Source organism: Notamacropus eugenii, chromosome 4 (genome assembly GCF_028372415.1).
Source record: "Notamacropus eugenii isolate mMacEug1 chromosome 4, mMacEug1.pri_v2, whole genome shotgun sequence".
NCBI lineage: Eukaryota > Metazoa > Chordata > Mammalia > Diprotodontia > Macropodidae > Notamacropus > Notamacropus eugenii.
This window is the reverse complement of record NC_092875.1, coordinates 82,672,040-82,694,097: the sequence shown is the minus strand read 5'-3', so window position 1 is coordinate 82,694,097 and position 22,058 is coordinate 82,672,040. Positions and strand designations below refer to the sequence as shown.

Genomic DNA, 22,058 nt, shown 5'->3' with positions numbered 1-22,058 from the left:
TCAACAATCATTTTAAACACATATGAAAATCAGCTTAAGCACATATATCACTCACTTGGTTCAGGGGAAAATGTCAGCACCCTGAACTTCAGGGAAAATACAAACAGAAATTGCAAGCAGAAAGACCAATAGACAGGGCTTCCAACTGTCTGACCAAAAGCCATCCATAACATCACTGATCACCAGACAGATCCAACTGTCTGACCATACATGCATAGTTACCAGAGAGAGAAGCACCAGCATCTGGATTTTCAAAGCCAGATCAACTCCTTAGTAGCTGCCCAGTCTCATCTGACCAAACAAATACTTCCAATCAGTAAGCCCCAAAGTAAAGCCTCATCTAGGGTATTTATTCATTTTTCAGAGCCAGAAGGCATCACAACCCTTGAGAACCATGCCTCATCAGAAAATTGACAAAAGGTGTAGGTTTTCCTATAAATCTTCTCTAGTCAAACTCGCCTTAATGAGCAGATCCATTAATGGATAGGGAAGATCTTCCCATTAAGAAGTAAAATTGTATTAACAATAAGCAAAAATGCTTTATCAATAGTTTTATGGGGGCTGAAAAATTGTTTCAACCAATCCTTTTGTAGCTTCTGACACTCTAGAATTTGTTTTGAGGCATTTCTTAAAGGTATTTGGAGAGGAATTTAGGGAACTCAGAGGAGTTCCTGTCCTTTCTCCACCATCTTGACTCCAAATCCATCTGTGGAGAACTTTGGAATCCATTATGAGAAATGGGAGATATTGGTACAGGATTACACAGAATGGTGTGCCCACATCAAAAAAGCCTTTATACCCAGTGAGCTATCAGATTTGCAACAGCTCAAAAGAAATGTGAGGTACACAAGTTTAGAGATATCTCCACTCCAAATGTTTACATGAACAAATTGTGTCTTTTCCACAGTAGATCTTTCTGAGTTCATATTGGTCTGATCACCAGAGCTGAACACACAGTATCCTGATCTCAACATAGTGATATCCTTTTGTTCCTCTTCAAGAATGAAAAACAACCATCAACCAGTCAATCTATGTACTAAGAATGAAAGACAACAACCAACCCATAAACCAACCTATGTGCTAAGCACTGGAAATAGTAGCACTGCTGTGGAATCTGACCTGTTATAAGGATAATTTATTTTTTTATTTAATAATTGTTAGCTCTCAACATTCAATTCCACAAAATTTTGAGTTCCAAATTCTCTCCCCATCTATCCCCTCCCCCACCCATAACGCCTTGCATTCTGATTGCCTCTTTCTCTCCATATGCCTTCCCTTCTATCACACTTCTCCTTTCCCTTATCCCCATCTTCTCTCTTTTCTTGTAGGGCAAGATAGATTTCTATACCCCATTACCTGTAATCCTTTTCCCAGTTGTATGCAAAAACGTTTCTCAACATTTGTTGCTAATACTTTGAACTCCAACTTCTCTCTCTTCTTCCCTCCCCACCCATTGCCACTGAGAAGGCAAGCAATCCAATATAGGCTGTATATGTGTAGTTTTGCAAAATACTTCCATAACAGTCATGTTGTGTAAGACTAAATGTATTTTCCTCCATCCTATCCTGCCTCCCATTTGTTCTATTCTCTCTCTTGATCTTGTCCCTCCCTGCTATGGCAACGGCATAGCACACCGAGAGGAACAAGTCTTATGCCTGACCAGAAGGCTGCTCATCCTCCTGTGGAGCTAGTGAGTAAAAGAATGAGGCGGGAGAGTAGGTCATGAAGCAACTCCGATTTATTCAAGCAAGCACTCTGATTATATAGTCTCTGCCAGTCATCCCAGTGAACCATGGTAACACACAAACAAACCCGAAACTATAGTAATGAACACAAGCTGGAACTATAGTAACAAAAACAAACCAAGGGTGGGACCACCAATTCCAGCGCCATCTTGTTCACCCTTCCCTGCACCAGACTCAGTTTACCTGATATCCATCAGTGTGGCATCCCAGATGGTGTGGTGGTCAGTGCCCCTTACAACTCCCCCTTTTTGCTTTAGACCCGGCTATCTTCATGGGTTTGTACATCTCTCAGCTTGAACTGATTTTCAGTAAGCATCCACATAGTATCTTTTACAGTTCATAGGGCACATTTGAGACATGCTGGTATGAGACATATAACAATCAAGAGAACACTACCTCTTGGCAATAATGGACCTAGCCAATTAAACAATGAGGTGGAATGACCAAAAAGTTGCATCATGTCCAAAACAAAATTCTCAGGTATTAATTTTTTTGTCCCCTGAGTATTTATATCCAATGCCAATTTTTCCAACAGTTTCATTTCACTTGAAACGTTGGCAAGTGATAAACCATGCAACTGAGCTCTTATTTCTTCCCAATTAAATTCAGTATCATTGTACAATTTGTTTATCAAGCAAAAATGACAATATCTGTAATCACATCTTAAAGCCAGTTGTGTTTCTATGGCCTGCAGTTCATCTCCAATAGCTATTATATCATTTTTTAACATTAGAATGGCCTGGTAAAATTCATGATCCATCTTCAATTGTTCCCTAAATCCTACTGATACCTTATGCATTAACTCCTGAACATTGTGTGCATTGACAATAGTTTCTTGCATATTCTTAACACTAACAGCAACAGCAACAGAAGATAATATGAAATCAGTCAATCAATAAAGTCCTAGCACTACACATGAAGTACATCTCTTTGTTCTGTGGCCAATATTTTGACCTATAGATTTCATTAATTCTAACAGACTGTGTTCTGCTGGGCTCTAGTACCATCCTCCCCCCTTCACCACAGTCAGGGCATATTTAGGTCTAGAGATAATATACAATGCACCCTCCATGTAGGGACCCATGCACTCTTGTATGATGCAATTAACACATGTGAGATTAAAAACATTGATATGATTTTAATAGCGTGTTAATGTAGATCCATTTCCACCTATATCCCAAAGGAAGACATAATCTTTTCCCAAACACACTTGACCCTGCAAGGTAACATTATTCACCACATTCAATGCATTAATGTACTAAAATGCTCCCTGTACAGAATTTCCTCCTATAGCCAGCAGTATTTTATCCATGTCCCTTACCAGGATCCCACTGTTGGAGTAGGCCTGTCTAGGGAGTGTGAGAGTAAGGTCATGTGAATAGATAGAAGTATTATGGCACGACACCAGAGGCTCTGTATAAGTGGTGTCACTCATATGAAGCAATGTTTTCTGGCATTGCTCCATGCTACACTCTTCAAATGGTAGGAAGAATGGATAATGTAGTAAAGTATTAGTGACACTTATGCTTGTATACTTTTGTGATGCATAATTGGTCTTGCAGTACTTGCACCCTTTTCTGATTCTCGCATCGCGGGGATCCATATATTCAGTGCCATAGACCCTCCAACTGGCCAGTGTAATATAGTTATCCTGTCCGGGACCCTGACTGGGGCCTATAGCAGCTATTCCAGTAGTAACCTGTGCACACCATGTGAATTTGTCACTCAAAAGGACCACTATATTTCCTCTCTGGCCACTCCAATCCCCTGTTACATTTTTGTACAATCACCAAGGATAGCCCTTCACCAGTCCAGTGAAGTTGAAATATCTACTAATGCCTGAAGGCTTTGTCCCACTGAATTCTGCAGCACCTTCACCATATAACCAAGTCAAGTTGCCGTGCAACACTGGGCGAATGTCCGCGACTTCCCAGTACATGAGGACTTGCAGCCATGGTGGGTTGTGGATGAAGGCCCAATACTGGTCCTCGACCTGGCTCACTGTAAGGAGCAGTAAGATGCAGCTGACTAATTTCATGGCTCAAGCGTTGTAGTTTCTTCTTCTTTCTCTGGAGGACACCCTGTGATTTCTTCCCTGTGCTGTACAACCCGTAGTCTTTTCACTGGTACCCAAATCTCCTTGTCTCCTGTAAAGATACAAGCATAACCCTTGCCCCAAGTTATTATGGTATGTGGTCCATGCTATTGCCCTTCCTGATCTCACCACATGGCTGTCTGTCCCGTGGCTGGAGGCTTCCATTCCAATCTTTTCTTTAAATCATCTCGTGGTCTGCCTGATCTGACCATGTATTTCATGGCAGGCGTAAGACCATGCTCATCGAATTTTAGATAATTGATAGTATAAAGTGTCATTTAATTGATCATGTACCATGGACCTGGGTCCCGAAGCTCCCCCTTTTTGTTTTTGGACATATTGTTTTATGGTGCAGTTCGCATGTTCTACTATGGCTTGTCCTGTGGGGTTATAGGGGATCCCAGTCATATGAGAGATTCTGAATTCTGAGAGGAATTTTTGGAAGGCTGAAGCTGTGTATGCTGGACCATTATCAGTCTTTAATAGGCATGGGGTGCCATGGGCGACAAAACATTGCAACAGATGACTACACACGTCCTTAACTGCTTCTCTAGTGTGTAGAGTAGCCATGCTGAAACCAGAGAAAGTGTCTATAGACACATGGACATATTTGAGCCTCCTGAATGAAGCTATGTGAGTCACATCCATTTGCCAAATATCATTAGGATGTGATCCCTTAGGATTGTATACTCTGCATGGCATCTGTGGCTGGAAAGGAATGCATGCTGTGCATGATTTTACAGTCTTTCATGCCTCTTTCTTTGTAAGTTTATATAAATGTCCTAATGATTTTGCTGATATGCGAAACTTTTTGTGAGCCTGCTGAGCTTCCTCAGTAGTTTCTAGGTATACACCTCCTGACACTACTCAGTCCACAACCTCATTTCCTTCTGCTAGAGGCCCTGGTAGATTGGAGTGTGATCTTATATGTAAAATATGAAATGGGAACATACGTCCTCTTATGGTATTTTGGACTTCCGCTAGCAGCTGTCCAATTTCTAACTGTGTTGACTGCAGGCAGTCTCTAGGTCTGGTATAAGTGTAGCTACATATGTACTGTCAGTAATGACATTGATAGGCTCATGAATTTCTAAAGCCTTCCAGACCGCAGATAGTTCGTTCTTTTGGGTGGATGAGAATGGAGTATTATATACCTGCAACCATTTATCTTGATATACATATGTAGCTGCTCTATTTAATTTTGTGGCATCTGTAAATACATTCTTTCCTATAACTGGAGTGTCATGGTGTTTCTCAGCCCATGTCCATGGTGTTTCCTGGTATATGCTTAGAGCCTTATTTATGTTCCCTGTTTTGAAGTTTTGATTAATAATGACTTGCCATTCTAGGTATTCTGTACAGCATTTCTCTACTTGTTTTTTAGTGTATCTACAATAGATGGCATCAGGATCTCTTCCTATTAATTTCCTCACTCTCTGAATTGCCTTATAAACCACTTGCACAACTAGTACACAGTAAGGGACACAAGACCTGTTGTGTACTCTCTTCAAGCGTATCCACTCTAAAACCCCTTCCTCTTGGTGAAGGCATCCTATGGGAAGTTCCACAGTGAAAAGGATAGAGACATACATACTTTCTGTCAGTTCATATCTCTTGGTGCTAGCCTCTATGATTTTTGTTTGAATTTTGGAGATACACTCCAACGCTTGAGGAGTCCATTCTCGTGGTGAATTTAAGTCAGGATCTCCTTTCAACGTGTCATACAATGAGTGTAATTCACCTGAAGGTATTTCTAATTGTGGTCTGATCCACTGAAGCTCTCCTATCACCTTTTGCATATGATTGAGAGTCTTGATTTTAGACACATCTATTACTGGTGGTTTAATATGGATTCGATGTTCTAATATGGTGTGTCCTAGATAACGTATAGGCAGGTTTTTTTGTATCTTATCAGATGCTATTCTTAAGCTCTGTTTGAGGAATTCTCTCTCTATCATTTGTAATGTCATTTCTAAGATCTCAATGTTATCATGAGCTCCTAAAATACCATCCATATAATGGAGTATTAACACCTGGGGAAATCTTTTCCTGACTGGGTGTAATGTCTTGTCTACATACCACTGACAAATTGTGGGACTGTTTTTCATTCCTTGGGGTAGTACCTTCCATTGTTAACGATGGTATGGCTCCTATAGATTGACACTGAGTACAGAGAATGCAAACCTTTCCTTATCCTAGGATAAACAGTGATACTGTAAAAACAATCCTTGATGTTAATCACCCAAAGTTTATAACTGCTGGGGATTGCATTGGGTGATGGCAAACCTGGCTACAAAGTACCCATCGGCTGCATGACGTCATTGATCTTTCTCAACTCAGTCAACATTCTGTATTTTCCAGATTTCGTTTTCATGACAAATACAGGGGAGTTCTAAGGACTAAAGGATTCCTCAATGTGTCCTTACTCTAACTGTTCTTGTACTAGGTCTTTCAGGGTTGCGAGATTTTCATGTTTTAGGGTCCATTGATCCACCCAGATGGGCTCATCCGAGATCCATCGTAATTTTGGTGGTGGAATTCTCACGGTATTGTCATCAATGGACCCACTCAAAAATTTGTTGTTAATCTTATCCCTAATTGTGTAAGTAGGTCTCTTCCCCATAGTATTATGGGAAGCCCCTTCAATACTTGTGGCCAAAATTTTCCTGATCTGTCCTCAAAAGTCCACCATAGTGGTCTGGCCTCCTCCCTGGCCCATTGTGAGCCTCCTATACCATATACACTGTTTTCCTCTCCTATAGGCCATTGAGATTCCCATTGTGTAAAAGGGAATATGCTTCTGTCTGCACCTGTGTCAACAAGGCCTGTTTTGGGTATTCCTTCTATATATATGGTAAGCATTGGTCTCTGATTGCCAATTTGTTGAGTCCAATATATTGTTTGTTCTATTTTATGATTCATTTGTATCAACTGTGCCACCAGTTGCCCTCTATCAACCTCAGCCTCCATATTGTTAGAGTGGTACCTCAGGATCTTGTGTAAGGTACCAATTGGTGGTTGCTGTACTACCTCCTGTAAGCCTGTGTAAGCATTTGCTGGTGCAGAAATGATAATCTCTTGCTTTGTTTTGATGTATACTCCCTCTACTGGTAACCATACTGTAGTGCATGGAGGTATCAGGAAATTTCCTAGGCTTCTAATTAATTTTGACTGTATGGCACCGATTTGAGTGTCTGATACTTCCTCCTAAGGTCGAAAGTGGCCTGTGGGACCCTCTCTGCGTCCTCCCAGGTGCCCCCCACTTTGCTCCTGGGCTGGAGGGACACCTGTCTGCATGTTTAAATATTGAGCACTACCCTTGAGAGAGGAGGATGACCTACACTCCGAAGCCCAATGTCCTGGTTTCTTACATTTTGGGCAGGGTGTGGTTGGCCTACTCTTAAATGGTGTTCTGTTCCCTTGGTTCTGGAGTCCCTTTCTCCCCACTGCATTGTTTCTACACTCCCTCTGGTAATGTCCTATTTTTCCACATTTAAAGCATCTCATTTTTGGTCCAGCTCCCTGATAATTTCTCATTGCCCCTGCGAAGATGGAAGCCTGTATTCTTGCTATGTATGTCTGAGATCCTACCTCCTCACACCTATTTAACATGTCCTCAATGGAATAGTTCTTGGGTAATCCTAGCATAGCCTTCCTACAATCTGCATAAGCTCCTGATCGGAGGATGTCCTTTATCACTACAGTAGGACCCTCCACTTCACCTGTAGTCCGGGTGACAACCTCAGTTACTTGAGCACAGAAATCTGTGAAAGGTTCTGCATTTCCTTGCTTCAGTGATTGCAGAGATACCTTCTTAGGGCCTTTCTCAGGAATCAGTGTAAAGGCCTGCTCCACCCCTTGGGCTAGCCTCTCATACAGCACTAGATCATGTCCTATTTGCTTAACATCTTCTGCATACTCTCCTGACCCAAATAACATATTATAATATCGTTGGGCATTTGTTGTGTTGCCAGCATTAACTGATGTTGCTATGGCTCTTAATTTTTCTGCCAGTAGCTGAAGAAAGCAAACATATTGTCCGGGAGTCAAGATGGCTCTCATGATTAATTTCCAATCATTTGGGGTTAACACATAATTAGCCAATTCTTTTAATCTTATGAGGACATAAAGAGTATTTATCCCATAATCTGTAACCGCCTTTTTCAACTCTTTCATCTGTGAGGCTGATATGGGCCCGTGAGTCCTTGTCATGGAGCCATCCTTTGCTTTATCCTCCAATATGGGGAATGCATCTATCCATTCTCCACCAATCTCCCTTAGGCTAGTATAATCACCATCCTCTCTCAATTTTTCTAGAGTCTGCTGTAATGCTGATTTTTTGGAAATTATTTGTACTTCCTTCATCTTATAGCTAGATGTCACAATTGTTCCTCTTATCTCACTATCTGTGCTTCCTCCTTTCTCACCGTTGGTAAGTTCCTTTTTCCAGTTAACCCTCCTTTCAGTTTTCAGCAAGCCCTTTAATTTTTCAGTTAAATCTTGCATGTCCTCTCTCAGTTCCCAAGTCATCTCTCTCTCGCCATTTCTCTTGTTCCAACTCTAAGTTTGGATATATGGGTGCTGGCTGCCTTTCTGGGCTATTATCTCTTGTACTACTCCCTGACTCAGACAGGGTCATCTGTGAGGATGTGGTGAATGTTCTCATTTGCTCTGCCTTGCCACAATCTTCCTCTATGAACACATTCTTCAGCATGTTATATTATAAGAAGAAAGTGTGAGGATCCAATTCATTTGGGTTTTCCAGCTCAAAAGCTGTTAACTGCTCTCCAACAATAACCCAAGAGTCTAAACTCATAGGAGGTCGTTCTGATACCCAAGGACAGATTTCACAGATGGTATCTATGAACTTCCTTATGTTACTCAAGCTTACTGTGATTCCATGTTTCCTGATCTTTTTATAAATTATTGCTGTGTATTGACCCTGACTCAACTTTTGTGAACTTTGCCCCATTTCAATTTTACTCACAGTTACACCTCATCTCACTCAAGCTGAATGTGTGTGTCTTCTGAGTCTGCTTCTCGGATCCTCTCCCGGAGGCACTCAGTGAGGCAGACAGGCTACGGTTTCCTGTCGTGCCCAGGTATCCGCTTTTGACCCTGTCCTGATAGCTCCTGTACACTGGGCTCTGTGAGCCCTGACCGTCTAGGCTTCTGGGGAGCCTGACTCACTCGAAGAGTTACTGAGGGACCTGACTCCCTTGGCTGAGCTTCCTGCTCCTTCCCCCTGCTTGTGGCCCCAGTTTGGGCATCAAGTTGCTATGGTAATGGGATAGCACACCACAAGGAACAAGTCTTATGCCTGACCAGCAGGCTGCTCATCCTCCTGTGGAGCTCACAAGTAAAAGAATGAGGGTCATGAAACAACTCAGATTTATTCAAGCAAGCACTCTGATTATATAGTCTCTGCCAGTCAGCCCAATGAACCATGGTAACACACACAAACAAACCCGAAACTATAGTAATGAACACAAGCTGGAACTATAGTAACAAAAACAAACCAGGGGTGGGGCCATCCCTTCCAGCGCCATCTTGTTCACCCTTCCCTGCACCGGACTCAGTTTACCTGATGTCCGTCAGTGTGGCATCCCAGATGGTGTGGCAGTCAGTACCCCTTACACCTCCCCGTAAGTGTTTACCTCTAATTACTCCCCTCCCATTTGCCTTGCTTTCTATCTACCACCTCATCCCATTTGTCCCCTTCTTTCCTACTTTCCTGTAGTGTAATATAGATTTTTATACCAAACTGAGTGAGTGTGTTATTCCCTCCTTAAGCCAAATGTGAAGAGAGTAAGTTTCACTTTTTCTCTCTCATCTCCTCCTTTTTCTCCTGCATTGAATAAGCTTATTCTTGCCTCTTTTATAAGAGATAATTTGCCCCATTCCATTTCTCCCTTTCTCCTCCCAATATATTCCTCTCTTACCCCTTAGTTTTTATGTTTTTGGATATCATCCCTTCTTAATCAACTCACCCTGTGATCTCTCTCTCTCTCTCTCTCTCTCTCTCTCTCTCTCTGTCTCTCTCTTTTCCCTCTCTCTGTCTCTCTGTCTATGTATATGCATGTGTGTGTGTGTGTGTGTGTGTGTGTGTGTGTGTGTGTGTATAATCCCTCCAACTACCCAAATGCTGAGAAAAGTCTCAAGGGTTGCAAATATTGTCTTTCTATGTAGGAATATAAGCAGTTCAACTTTAGAAAGTCCTTTATGATTTTTCTTTCCTATTTACCATGCTTCTCTTGATTCTGGTGTTTGAAAGTCATATTTTCTTTTCAGGTCCGGTTTTTTCATCAAGAATGCTTGAAAGTCCTCTATATCATTGAATAACCTTTTTTTCTTCTGAAGTATTATACTCAGTTTTTCTGGGTAGATGATTCTTTGTTTTAATCCTAGTTCCTTTGACTTCTGGGATATCATATTCCAGGCCCTTTGATCCATTAATATGGAAACTATCAGATCCTGTGTTATCCTGATTTTATTTCCACAGTAGTAGAATTGTTTCTTTCTAGCTGCTGCAATATCTTCTCCTTGACCTGGAAACTCTGGAATTTTGCTACAATATTCCTAGGAGTTTCTCTTTTTGGATCTTTTTCAGGAGCTGATAGGTGGACTCTTTCAATATTTATTTTACCTTCTGGTTCTGGAATATCAGGGCATTTTTCCTTCTTTATTCCATGAAAGATGATGTCCAGGCTCATTTTTTGATAACGGCTTTCAGGTAGTCCCAATTTTTAAATTGTCACTCCTGGATCTATTTTCCAGGTCAATTGTTTTTCCAATGAGATATTTCACATTATCTTCTATTTTTTCATTCTTTTAGTTTTGTTTTCTAATTTCTTGGTTTCTCATAAAGTCATTAGTTTCCATCTGCTCTGTTCTAATTTTCAAAGATCTATTTTCTTCATTGAGCTTTTGAACCTCCTTTTTCATTTGGCTAATTCAGCTATTTAAAGCATTCTTCTTCTCCATGGGTTTTGGGCCTCTTTTGCCACTTGAGTTAGTCTATTTTTTAAAGTGTTAATTTCTTCAGCATTTTTTTGGATCTCCTTTAGCAAGCTGTTGACTTGCTTTTTGTGGTTTTCTTGCATTGCTCTCATTTCTCTTCCCAATTTTTCCTCCACCTCTCTTACTTGATTTCCAAAATTCTTTATGAGCTCTTCCATGGCCTGAGACCATTGCATATTTATTTTGGAGGCCTCTGAGGGTAAGCATTGTTCTTCCTCATCTGAAAGAATGGACGGAAATGCCTGCTCACCAAGAAAGTAACCTTCTGTTGTCTTATTCTTTTTTTCCCTTTTTTGGGCATTTTCCCAGCCAGTTACTTGACTTTTGAGTTCTTTGTCAGGGCTGAGCTCAGGGCTGAGATTCAGATCAGTGGCTCAATTCCCCCAGGGGCTTTAGGTAGAAGTCTCCCAGGGCTGCCACTTTTGACCATTCTCCCCTCCCCTGGGTGAAGGGACCCTCCCACTGACCTTTGAAATTGTTTGTGGGTTGAACAACCTGGGAACTGCTGCTGCTGTTGCTTCTCTGAAGGCTGAGTGAAATGAGCCTGTGGTGGGAAGAACTTGCTGAATGATTTGAACAGGAAATGAGTTAGAACAGACAGAACTGGTAAAGAGAGAAGAAGCAAGGCAGGACTCTGTGAGTGAGAGAGGGGGTGTTTTATATGCATGAGAGAATTGGTTTGTGGGAAGGCCTCCATTGGTAATTGTGTGGAGTTTTCTTTGTTGCTATGAGGGATTGTTTTTTTGGTGTTGAGATTTGACTTTCTGGTGTCTGAATATAATTTGGTAATGTCTTCCATGTGGACAGTCTGTTATATTTTGTGATTCAGAACTGTACTGGCATATTCATAGCTACTGTAGGAGATGTGAATATTACTTTTGTGCTACACCTGCTGATTGGAGTGTGAATTGGGAAAATATTCTAGAGTCTGTATGACTCTGGACAAGTGACTTAATCTTTGTTTGCCTCAATTTTCTCATCTATAAAATGGGGATAATAAGAGTATCAACCTCTCAGGGTTGCTGTGAAGATCAAATTAGACGATAATTGGGAAGCACAAGGTCTGACACATGGCTCTTCATTTTCTTTTTCAAAGAGGACCAAGGACATCACAGAGTTGGGGTGAGGATATAATGTGTTCAGCTGTGACTGATCAATCCAATATAAGTTTAGAAGACTCTACCACATTCCAGGCCTGTGTAGTCTGTTAGATATTTGGGATGGAGATTTCTCTGGGTTTGCACAATTCACATTTCCTTTGTGCTGCTCTAATTCTGCTTTGCTCATGGAATATAGCACCTCCTTTGAGGCAAGCATGACATGCTGGGGAATCTAATGCCACGTCTCACAATCAATATTCTTCTTCTTCAGAGAGATTTGACAGGGCCAGTGTATTACTTCTGACCAATGCATGAGTACCCACAGGAGAATTTTCACTTCTGCTAACTTACCTTGCCATATGATCTTCAAAATCTTCCTAAGTCAATTCAGACGAAAGCAGTTCAGTTTTATGTCATGGCATTATTGTATTGTTCAGGTTTCACACTTTTCTTCAGAGCCTTCCAAGCACTGAACTAGCTCTGGTGATGGGGGCATCAGCTTCATCTTCTATGTGGACACCCCTGGGAGTTATACTGGTAAGGAATGTGAACTTCTCTGCAGCATCCAAAATTTCACCATTTCCTGTGACAATTTGTTTTATATATGGATGATGTGATGCTAGGTAATGGAGAACCTCTGTTTTCATGGTGTTAATTGTCAGGTCAAAATCCAGCACAAGAAAGCAGAAAATTGATCCATAATTTGTTCCATTTCAGTCTCACAGTTTGCACTGAATGGACAATAATCTGCAAACAAAAACATATGCATCAATTCTCCCTCCACTTTAGTCCTGGATTTTAACTTTTTCTAGGTAAATAATTGTCATCAGTGTGGTAGCTGAATTTGATGGTGTTTTTTTCTTTAATGAAGGCAACCAACTACAGTGCTACCACATTAGGTTAAGAAGCATGGGAAGAAGTACACAGCTCTGCTTTCCTCCACTAGAAACTGGAAAAGCATGAGATCATTGTCCTTCATCCTGAACCCATGGAGGCATGTCATCATGAAACTGGTGTACAGTACTGGTGAACTCCAGACATCAAAATTTTGCAGTGATCTTTCACAATCCATCACAAATGACAGTATCAAACGCCTTGTTCAGGTCAACGAATATTGTATGCAGACCTCTGTTCTGCTCATGACATTTCTGTTGAAGTTGTTGGACAACAAACAATATGTCAACCATTCTTTGGCTCTTTCTGAAGCCGCACTGCTTCTTCGGCAAAAAACCATCTTTCAGGTTTCCAGGTGAAGGATAAGACAATTAAGGGGAGAGAGAAAGAGAGAGAGAGAGAGAGAGAGAGCCCAATGTAAATTGTGACAGGACAGTGTTTCTCTTTCCTTTATAAAGATGGATAATGGAGGCATCCTTTATATGGGAAGTGCAGTAACTTCCTCTCATCATATAATCCAGAACATAGCAGTCAGCTTCTCTGTCAGCAGTGGATCCCCTGCCTTGTAGATCTCAGCTGGATTATAATCAGCACCAGGCACTTTACCACTTCAGAGAAACCTGATGGCATTTACTACCTCTTCTTTACTTGGAAATTCTTCTAGAGAGGGATTAATGATAACCTGAGGCTTATAATCTGTGGCTGTGGCATTAGTTAATGAGGTTAAGAACTCTAGGGAAGTTTTTGGCCCTGTCTTCGGAATCATGCCCTTATCAATATCTTTCTCACAGCTACAATGTGGTTCTATCAGCACTGAGTAGTGAAGATGCATTAGTGGTGTTTGACCCCTAAATATTCTGTGTGGCATTGTAAAACCACCTTGAATTATTTCTTTCAGTATAAAATTGAATCTCATCTTCCTTCTTGCAGAGCCAAAACTCATACATCTCTCTAGGTTGTGCTTACACTTTACTTTTGACAGAGTTAAAAGCTACTTTCTTAGAGATAACCAAGGGGCTGACAAATCTCATTGCTCCTTCAATCCAATGAGAAGACAACCAATTTCCTGGGCCAGCTCTGTTCAGAATTGTAGCTATGGCTCCCAGTAAATCACACCAACTGCTTCATCACTCACCCATCACCACACAATTTCAAGATAGTTAAAAAATATATAAATATTATTATATATAATGTATAATTATATACTATATATTACATATAAATAATATGGCAAAGCAATAAAATAGTAAAATAGTGATGATTGATGATGTACTGACTTATGTGTGAAATGGACTTAAGTGAAGCACAGTTGTGCAAAGTCATTAGCTTTCCTCTGTTTCAGAGTCATAAGTCTAGTGGCAAGAGAAAAGTCAAGACAACTGGCAAGGTTCTGGGATGCAATCGATGACTTTGACGTCTTTGATGTCTGAACAAGCTCTCAGCAATCTAAGTACCTGTTTCATCCACCTTAATGGCTGTAGGAATAAATTATTCTCATCTGCCCATTCTACCAGGGGAAGTCTTCACATGCTGGGCTTACTCATTCTCCTAATTCACCAAAGTGTTTAATACCTATCAGTTACCTTCAACCTCATTTAGCCCATCTGCTGAGACAGTTTTACCAGGTGTAGCCTATGCATACTATAGCTTCTTGGAGCCACAGGTAAGAATTGGGAAAAGCCAGAAATGAAAAGTGGATGAGGAACCCTAAACAGAGCTCAGAAAGTCAGAGGTGCTACTCCTCCTTGAACACTCCATATACATGCATACCTATTATTAGCTAGCATAATAATTATCATTATGTGATCCAGATGGAAAGAGTCAGGAGAAGGGGCCTTGACCATGATGTTACTTATGCCAAGGTATTGGGTATATGCCAAGGTCCATGTTACAATGGACAAGTAGTTGGTAATGTGGATTGAGCACTGGTAGTGGAATCAGGAAGACTTATCTTCCTGAGTTCAAATCCTGCCTTAGACATTTACTAGCTCTGTGACCCTAGGCACACTCATTTAACCCTATCTGCCTCAATTTCCTCATCTGTAAAATGAGCTGAAGAAGAAATGGCAAACCACTCTAGTACTGTTGCCAAGAAAACCCCAGATGTAGTAAAAAAGAAAAAGTCAGACACAACTGCAACAACAAAACAACAACCAGGTGTTGCAAATGCAGATGCTTGTGTTTCACCAACATAAATGACAGTCTCTAGGCTCTATACTCTACGTTAATAAAAAATATCTCTCCACACAAAAGTAATATGATATAGTGGACAAAGAAATGATAGAGTAGCCAGAACATCTCAGCTCAAAGCCTACTCCCATTCACTGACTTGGAGACCCTGGGTAAGTCATTTTCCTCTTTTGATCAGCAGTTTGTTTATCTGTTCCATGAATGGGGTGGACTAGATGATTTCTATACCAAACACCTCGTGGTTCTCACTGGTTTTCTGAATGTTGTATTGTTGGTTCCAGCCACCAACCAACTGCCAGGTGCTTCCACAGTACCACCGCTAGGGGGCAGTGTCACCATATTCATTAATGCTATAAAAATCAAGGCTTATTTCTGATTTTCACTATCACAGGTTCTTATGGACACAAATAATCTTTTCTCTTGATTTTGCAGAAATCTTGCAGATTCTCATGCTTAAAACTGAGATAGTAATAATATATTGATGCTGCTTCTTAAGATTTCCACAGGGCTTCATGTATTACAAGGCATTTTCCCAATAACAACCTTTGGATTAGTTAGTATAAACGTCATTATCCTGCTGTTGCAGATGAGGAAAGCTCCTCTATTAAGGAGTCAGTCCCAGATAAGCCTGAATCTATCTTGGACCCTAGTCTCTTTCTACCACTTCTCTTTGGATGTCCTCACTAAGTCCGATGGACTCAATTAGAGTCTTTTTGTAGAGTATACCCAAATTTATATAACTAGCTTTGATCTTTTTCCTAAACTCTGGTTCCTGAGATCATCAAATTAAGTGAAGTACATTTCCACCTGGATATCCAGGATGCATCTCAAACTCAACTTTTCTGAAATGGAACTCACTACCTTCTCCTCCAACTTGTCCCTACTCCAAGCTTCCCTATTTCTTTTGAAGCCACAGCCATTCATGTTTGTGAACTTTCCTTGTCACTTCATGCTCTCCATAACCCCAGCATCTCATCCACTTATCGTGTCTTGTCTGTTCTACTTCCCCAATATCTTTCATATCCATCATGACTCACAGACACACCATCCTCATTTAAGGTTTCATAACCTGTCCCTTGAAATATTACAAAATCTATTACTTGACCCACTTCCCTCCAGATTCTCCTGTCTCCAATCACTTCTCACAGCTGCCAAAGTAGACTTTGTTAAGTGTACCTCTGACCTTCTTTCTCAAGGAGCTTTAGTACCTCCCCATTTTTCCTAGGAATAATACAAATGCCTCAGCTTAGCAATTAAAGTCCTTCCCAATCTGACATTTAGCTTATTTCTTATCTCTCTCTTCTAGACAAACTGGCTTACTTTCTCTTCCCTAGCAACAATATTCATTCTCCTTCATTCATGTCTTTACATAAACTGTCCTTGGGGCTTAGAAAATTTCTCCTTCCTCAGTTCCTAGTCTTAGAGTTCTTTGTGTCCCTCAAGGTTCATCTCTGATAACACCTCTTTGGACAAACCTTTCAAATCCTACTGCTTTTAGTGCCCTTTCACCTGCCACATTATTCTGTATATCTGTGCATACTCTATCTCAGCCCCTCCCCTGCAGCAAGAAAACTATTAAAGCAAGGACTTTTCTTTACTATGATTTTTTTCTGTGTCCAGGACTTCACTAGCCCTGATTCTAGCCTATATAGTCCTTATGTTTTCAGGAGCAGTGTTACGAAAAGCAAGAGAGTAGCTGTCTCACTTAAGTTGATCATGAAGGTAGAATATGAACAAAGGAGCCAGCAGCCAATGTTTCCTCTGATTAGGGGGAGGAGGAATGAAGGAGAGCCCCTTTCTAAGGCCAGCAGGCTCAGTCCTAGGTGGAGACTGCAGTTATCCTCCCGTACTTAATAGATGTCTAGGGAAGGCAAAGGATTCTTAGGATAAGGATCCAAGCCAAGTTGAGAGAACCAAGAGTTTGATTTCTGCAAATGGTTTTTGACTCCTTTAATTTTGTGCACCAGCACCACAAGGGGTCTGTGTGTGTGCGTGTGTGTTTATCTGAGATATTGATGTCTACTTGGGTTTTGATAGTTCTGTACTCTTCTGCCTAAGTCATACAAGGTCTACAGTTGATTTGGGGGTGAAGGTCATCAGTTAATGTTTGGATCCATTTGTCTTAAAGGGCTGTGATGATGCCCAGCTAGAAACAGTCAAAAGGCAATGAGCAGTGTGAATCAGAATTCCCAGAAAAGAGATCAGGCCCTGAGATCATTCTCATTTCTATAATAGGCTAGAATTTACAAAGTACCTTCTTCATAGCCACCTTGAGAGTTAGGAAGTGTCAGTAATGCTGATGTTCAATAATTTTTTGCCAAATGAAAATTTGAGGTTAGATAGATGGAAAAAAATTCCTAAAATATGGGACTATCCAAAAGCAGAATTGGTCAACAAGGTAACAAGCTGCCTCTCACTAGAAGTCTTTAAGCAGAGACTGAATGACCACTTACTAGATGGGTTACAGAGGGGATTCTTTTTCAGGTATGGGTTCAACTGAATGATCACTCAGTTAAGACCACTTTCTAGCTCTGAAAGTGAATATGTGAGGAAGCACAATGACAGGGACACAGTGAGTTGGACAGAATAAGATGGCGAAGCCCATTTCCTACCATCAAATCCCCACCGCAGGCACATTGCTGAGGTGGCTACATGGCACACTAATGGACCTGGCATTAGAAAGATCTGAGTTTGAATCTGACCTCAGACACTTACTAGCTCTGTGACCCAGGGCTAGTCTATTTGCTTCAGTTTCAAAATGTGGAGATAATAATAGTATCTATCTCCTGAGATTGTTGTGAAGATAAAATGAGATATTTGTAAACACTTTGCAAATCTTTGGGCTAAATCCCAGCTATTATTATTGTTATCACCATCATCATCACCATCATCATCATTATCATCATCATCATCATCATCATCATCATCATCATCATCATCATCATTCACCCATTAGTTCACAAGGTCTTACTCCCACCCTTTATTGGCATCCATGTTCAGGTTCCCAATACAATGAATTCATCCCCTTGTCAGCCTCAAACAGAGCCTCCAATACAAAGAAGCTTGAGGTGGGGGAGTGTTGTATCACAGTAGGTAAACTGTCAGACTCAAGTGTACTTGGGCTTTGAATACCCCACAGACACACAGAGCAGGGCAAGGCATTCTTGTCTTTATTGTAGGATTAAGGAAATGAGGAAAGCTGTATCATAGAGAATATGGACCCAGAATAAAAAGTCTGCAGTTTAAAGCTGATTAAAGATAACTGGGATAATTATGGATCCTTGGGTTCATTCTAGAGTTGTCTTCATGCAGTTGAGTTCATGCAGAGGTCATTCTGGGGTCTGCAGAGAGATCCAGAATCCATGTGGCAAATTCTCAGACCTTCTTCCTCAAGTTCTTCCTGGAGAAGCAGAACTTAGAAGTGAAATGTCAAGTAGTCAGATGCCAAACCCATTGCCATGTCCCTTCTCCTTTCCTCAAGGTCAAGTCTGAAGAAGGAGACGCAATGTGATGGAGGGGATACTGAGGGGGCAGAGATGAGACCATGGTGAAGCAGAGCCTGACAAGCTGAAGGAGGGTGAAGGGATATCTGAGATGAGAGAGAAGAGACCACAGAAGAGAGGGAGCTGAAAGGAAAATGGGGCACAGTGAGTGAGGAGGAAGTCGTGGGGAAATCCTCACAGGTGAGGAAGGATTCTGTGAGAAATAAACAATGTGTACCTCAAAGGGACTAAGGAGTGGTCTAAGGGACAGAAAAGTCCATAAGGGGCCAGAATGGAGACTGAGGAAAAGGGTGAGGCTGAGCTATGGCTGGAAGTACAGGAGAATCTGCAGAGACAGGAGACCAGGATTAATGGTCTGAGAGAACCTAGAAGGAATGAAAGATAGGCCAGAGCTAGACATTTACCTCAGGAGATAAAAGCCATGAAAGTGAAGAGGACATTGATGGCCACAGTTTTCATGAATAGCAGTCTCAGGCCCATCACACTGAGAAGAAGCTTGTTTCCCTGCACAGGTCCTTCTGCAGAGGGCAATGGTCAAAGTCAAGGGGAGGCAGACTGGATTCTAGAGTCCCACTCTAAGCAGTGGAAACATTAATCCTGGCTAACATTTAAGTAGGGCTTATAAGATTTGAAAAACAATCTACACAAAATCTCATGACATTTTCACCAAAACACCATGAGATAGGTACTGCAGTTCTTACTGCCATTTTATCAATGAGAAAAATAACTCAGAGAGTTTAATTGACTTGCCTATGGTCACTTAGCTAGTAGGTATCATAGATGAGATTCAAGTTTAAATCTTCTGAGTCCACCTAGGATGAAGCCATACATAGCCCTCTAAGTCCTCAAGTGAGGTCCGTTGACTGAATCCAAACAGAATTAATCTTTTTATTAAGAGGATTTGTGCTGTGAAGTGTGGATTCAGTCAAAGGACCACACTTGAGGACCTAGAGGGTCACATGTGGTCTCTAGGGGTCAGGTTCCCTACCCCTGAACTAGGTATATCATAGGCATTCCAAACTGAGCCTGACTGATATGGAACTCATCTCTTTTACCCCTAAGTGTACCTTTCCTTTAAACTTCTCTATTTACGTTAAGGAACCACCACCCTTCTAATTAGTCAGATTCACAACTTGAATTTCTTTCCCCTTCCTCACCCCATTTATCCAGTATGTTATCATGTCCTTTCAGTTCTCTATGTCTTATCTCCCTTCTATGCATTCATACAGTCACCACCCTGGATCAGGGTCCCTTCATTTTTTACCTAAATTATGACAACAGTATCCTAATAAATTTTTCTGCTTCCAGTCTCTCCCCATCTCAAATATGTCATCTGCAATTGCCAAAATTATCTTCCTAAAACACAAGTCTAGCCATGTCATTTTCTCAGGTCAAGAATCTTCAATGGCTCCCTAGTGACTCCAGGATAAATTGCAATCTTTTACAATTTGTTCTCATCTACTTTTCCATGTTTAATGCACGTTATTTCCCCTTCACACATTCCATGCTTTAAACCATCTGGCCTATTTGCTGTTCCCCCAATGTGCATTCTATCTCCCAGCTCCACTACCCTCACCTGCAGTTTGGAATACATTCCCTCCTCACCTGCATTGTTAGAATTCTTAACTTCTTTCAAGTTTCAGTTCTTGAATCAATTCAAGCAGGAAGTCTTACCTCATCCCCTTATTATTGGGGCTCTTTCCCTTCTCAAATAATCATGTGTATATTTATCTGTTCATATGTTATATCTGCCCTTTTGCTGGGAAGGCAAGGAATGTCTTTCATTTTTTCCCTTGAACCCCTAATATCTTGCACAAGATCAGTGCTCAATAAATATTTGTTAGATTATTTTGGATTTGATATGAAACTTGGATGGGGGGGGAAATAAAAAAAATTGAATGATGTAAGCATGGGATAAAAAGTGAATATAACAGTGACAGAAATAGTGATGGAACAAGTGAAGGAACAAGTTTAAAGGAAACACTAACAAGCTCTGTTTGAAGTAGGATATCTGCTACAACTGTGGAAGATAAGGGTATGGAGAGGAGAGAAAGGATGTTTGGAGTAATCACTGTGGGGAATAATTATCAAGAGAGTGAATTTTAAAGGAGCATTTGGGCTCAGTTCAGTTTATGGAGTACCTCATTTCCTGAGACCTGGGTAATACTTTGAACCTGGAATTATGATACATCCAAACTGTCGAACATCACACACTCCATACCTGGGCTGATTGCTGCTCTGAACCTTGGGCTATCCCATTATCAAAGTAGGACACATAGATCCAGAAGGATTATAGATTCAGAGAACTTCACTTACAAAGGACCTGAGTAGCTAACTGCTCCAACCTGTGCCTAGAAGGAATTTCCTCTACAACATACCCCTAAGAAGTCTCATCCAGCCTTTGCTGAAATGCTACAATGAGGTGGTTCCATGGCCTCCTCAGATGGCCTGTTCCACTTTTCAACAGTCCTAATAGTCAGAAAATTATTCTTTACATGATCAAAGCTAAATTTGCCTCTTGGTAACTTCCAGGCTTTGTCAGTTTCCCCTCTGGTTGCTGTTGCATTTTTCTGTTATGTGAGGCTCTCAGGTTCAGTCTCATTAGTTGTGTATTTTCACCATGAATGTTTAACTCACCCATGAGATGTTTCTCAGGACAAGATGGTTTCTGCTCAGAAGCAATCCCAGGGTCTGGTCCAGTAGGATATGAAACCAGAAACACATCCTCAGACACTGCTCTGATCTTCAGTAAGCCCAGGACTGGCCTCCCCAGTGTATACCACCCCCCCACCTCCATTTCAGAAACTATCTTTCCAGACTAGGATCATGTCCTGATCCTAGCTGCTCCCCTTCAATCCAAGACCTAGTCCCCAGACCAGGATTCCTATCTGTAGCATCATTACCGCTTTTCCTATGACACTCCTTTCCATTTTAGGACCCACATTCTAATTCCTTTTCCCTAACTTATGACTTTGCTTAGCACCCTGTAATACCTCTCCACAGACACACCTTACATCCCTGTACCTGTCCTTCAGTGAATACACACTTCTTAAACTGAAGTATCCCCATCCTTCCCCCCAATTTGTGTCATCCAGAGGCTAATCATACCTGGCTGGTGGGATACATGTATCACTTTTCCAAGGTGATTCACTAAGCAGGTTACTGTATCATTCTCACCAACCCTGCCAATCTGGACAGCACTGTAGGTGCCATTGGCCATGGGAATTAGAGTAAGAGGCTGGGCTGAGATCAAAGCCCCAGGGGAGTCCAGGGATACACTGAGTTCCTTGGGGTAGAAGTTCCTGATCAGGCAGGCCACAGAATCCTGATCCCTCATCATGAACACACTGGGTGATAGGGAGGCTTGAGGTCCTGTAATCAAATGATGGCTTCCTGTCCTCTATCTGGACCTAGCCCCAGATATGGGAAAGGCACATATATGACCAACATATAACTATGCAAAGTAAACTTTACCCCCAACTTTCCTGCCCCCTTCCCCTAAGGCTGGTTC

The 22,058-nt window shown here is 41.3% G+C and overlaps 1 protein-coding gene and 1 pseudogene across 1 annotated transcript in view; both read right to left on the bottom strand.

Annotated features, from left to right (window-relative positions):
* LOC140502264 (protein RCC2-like) overlaps positions 1-22,058 on the bottom strand; it is a 245,268-nt pseudogene that overhangs the window by 78,536 nt on the left and 144,674 nt on the right.
* The window catches only part of LOC140500203 (uncharacterized), a 66,329-nt gene continuing 62,463 nt past the window's right edge, over positions 18,193-22,058 (bottom strand). The window contains exons 6-9 of the mRNA XM_072602548.1: positions 21,656-21,919; positions 21,185-21,238; positions 18,952-19,065; positions 18,193-18,444 (exon numbers count right to left, since the gene is read on the bottom strand). Of these exons, the coding sequence (XP_072458649.1) occupies positions 18,953-19,065; positions 21,185-21,238; positions 21,656-21,919 (431 nt within the window). The 3' untranslated portion in view covers positions 18,193-18,444; position 18,952. The remainder of the gene's footprint in view (positions 18,445-18,951; positions 19,066-21,184; positions 21,239-21,655; positions 21,920-22,058) is intronic.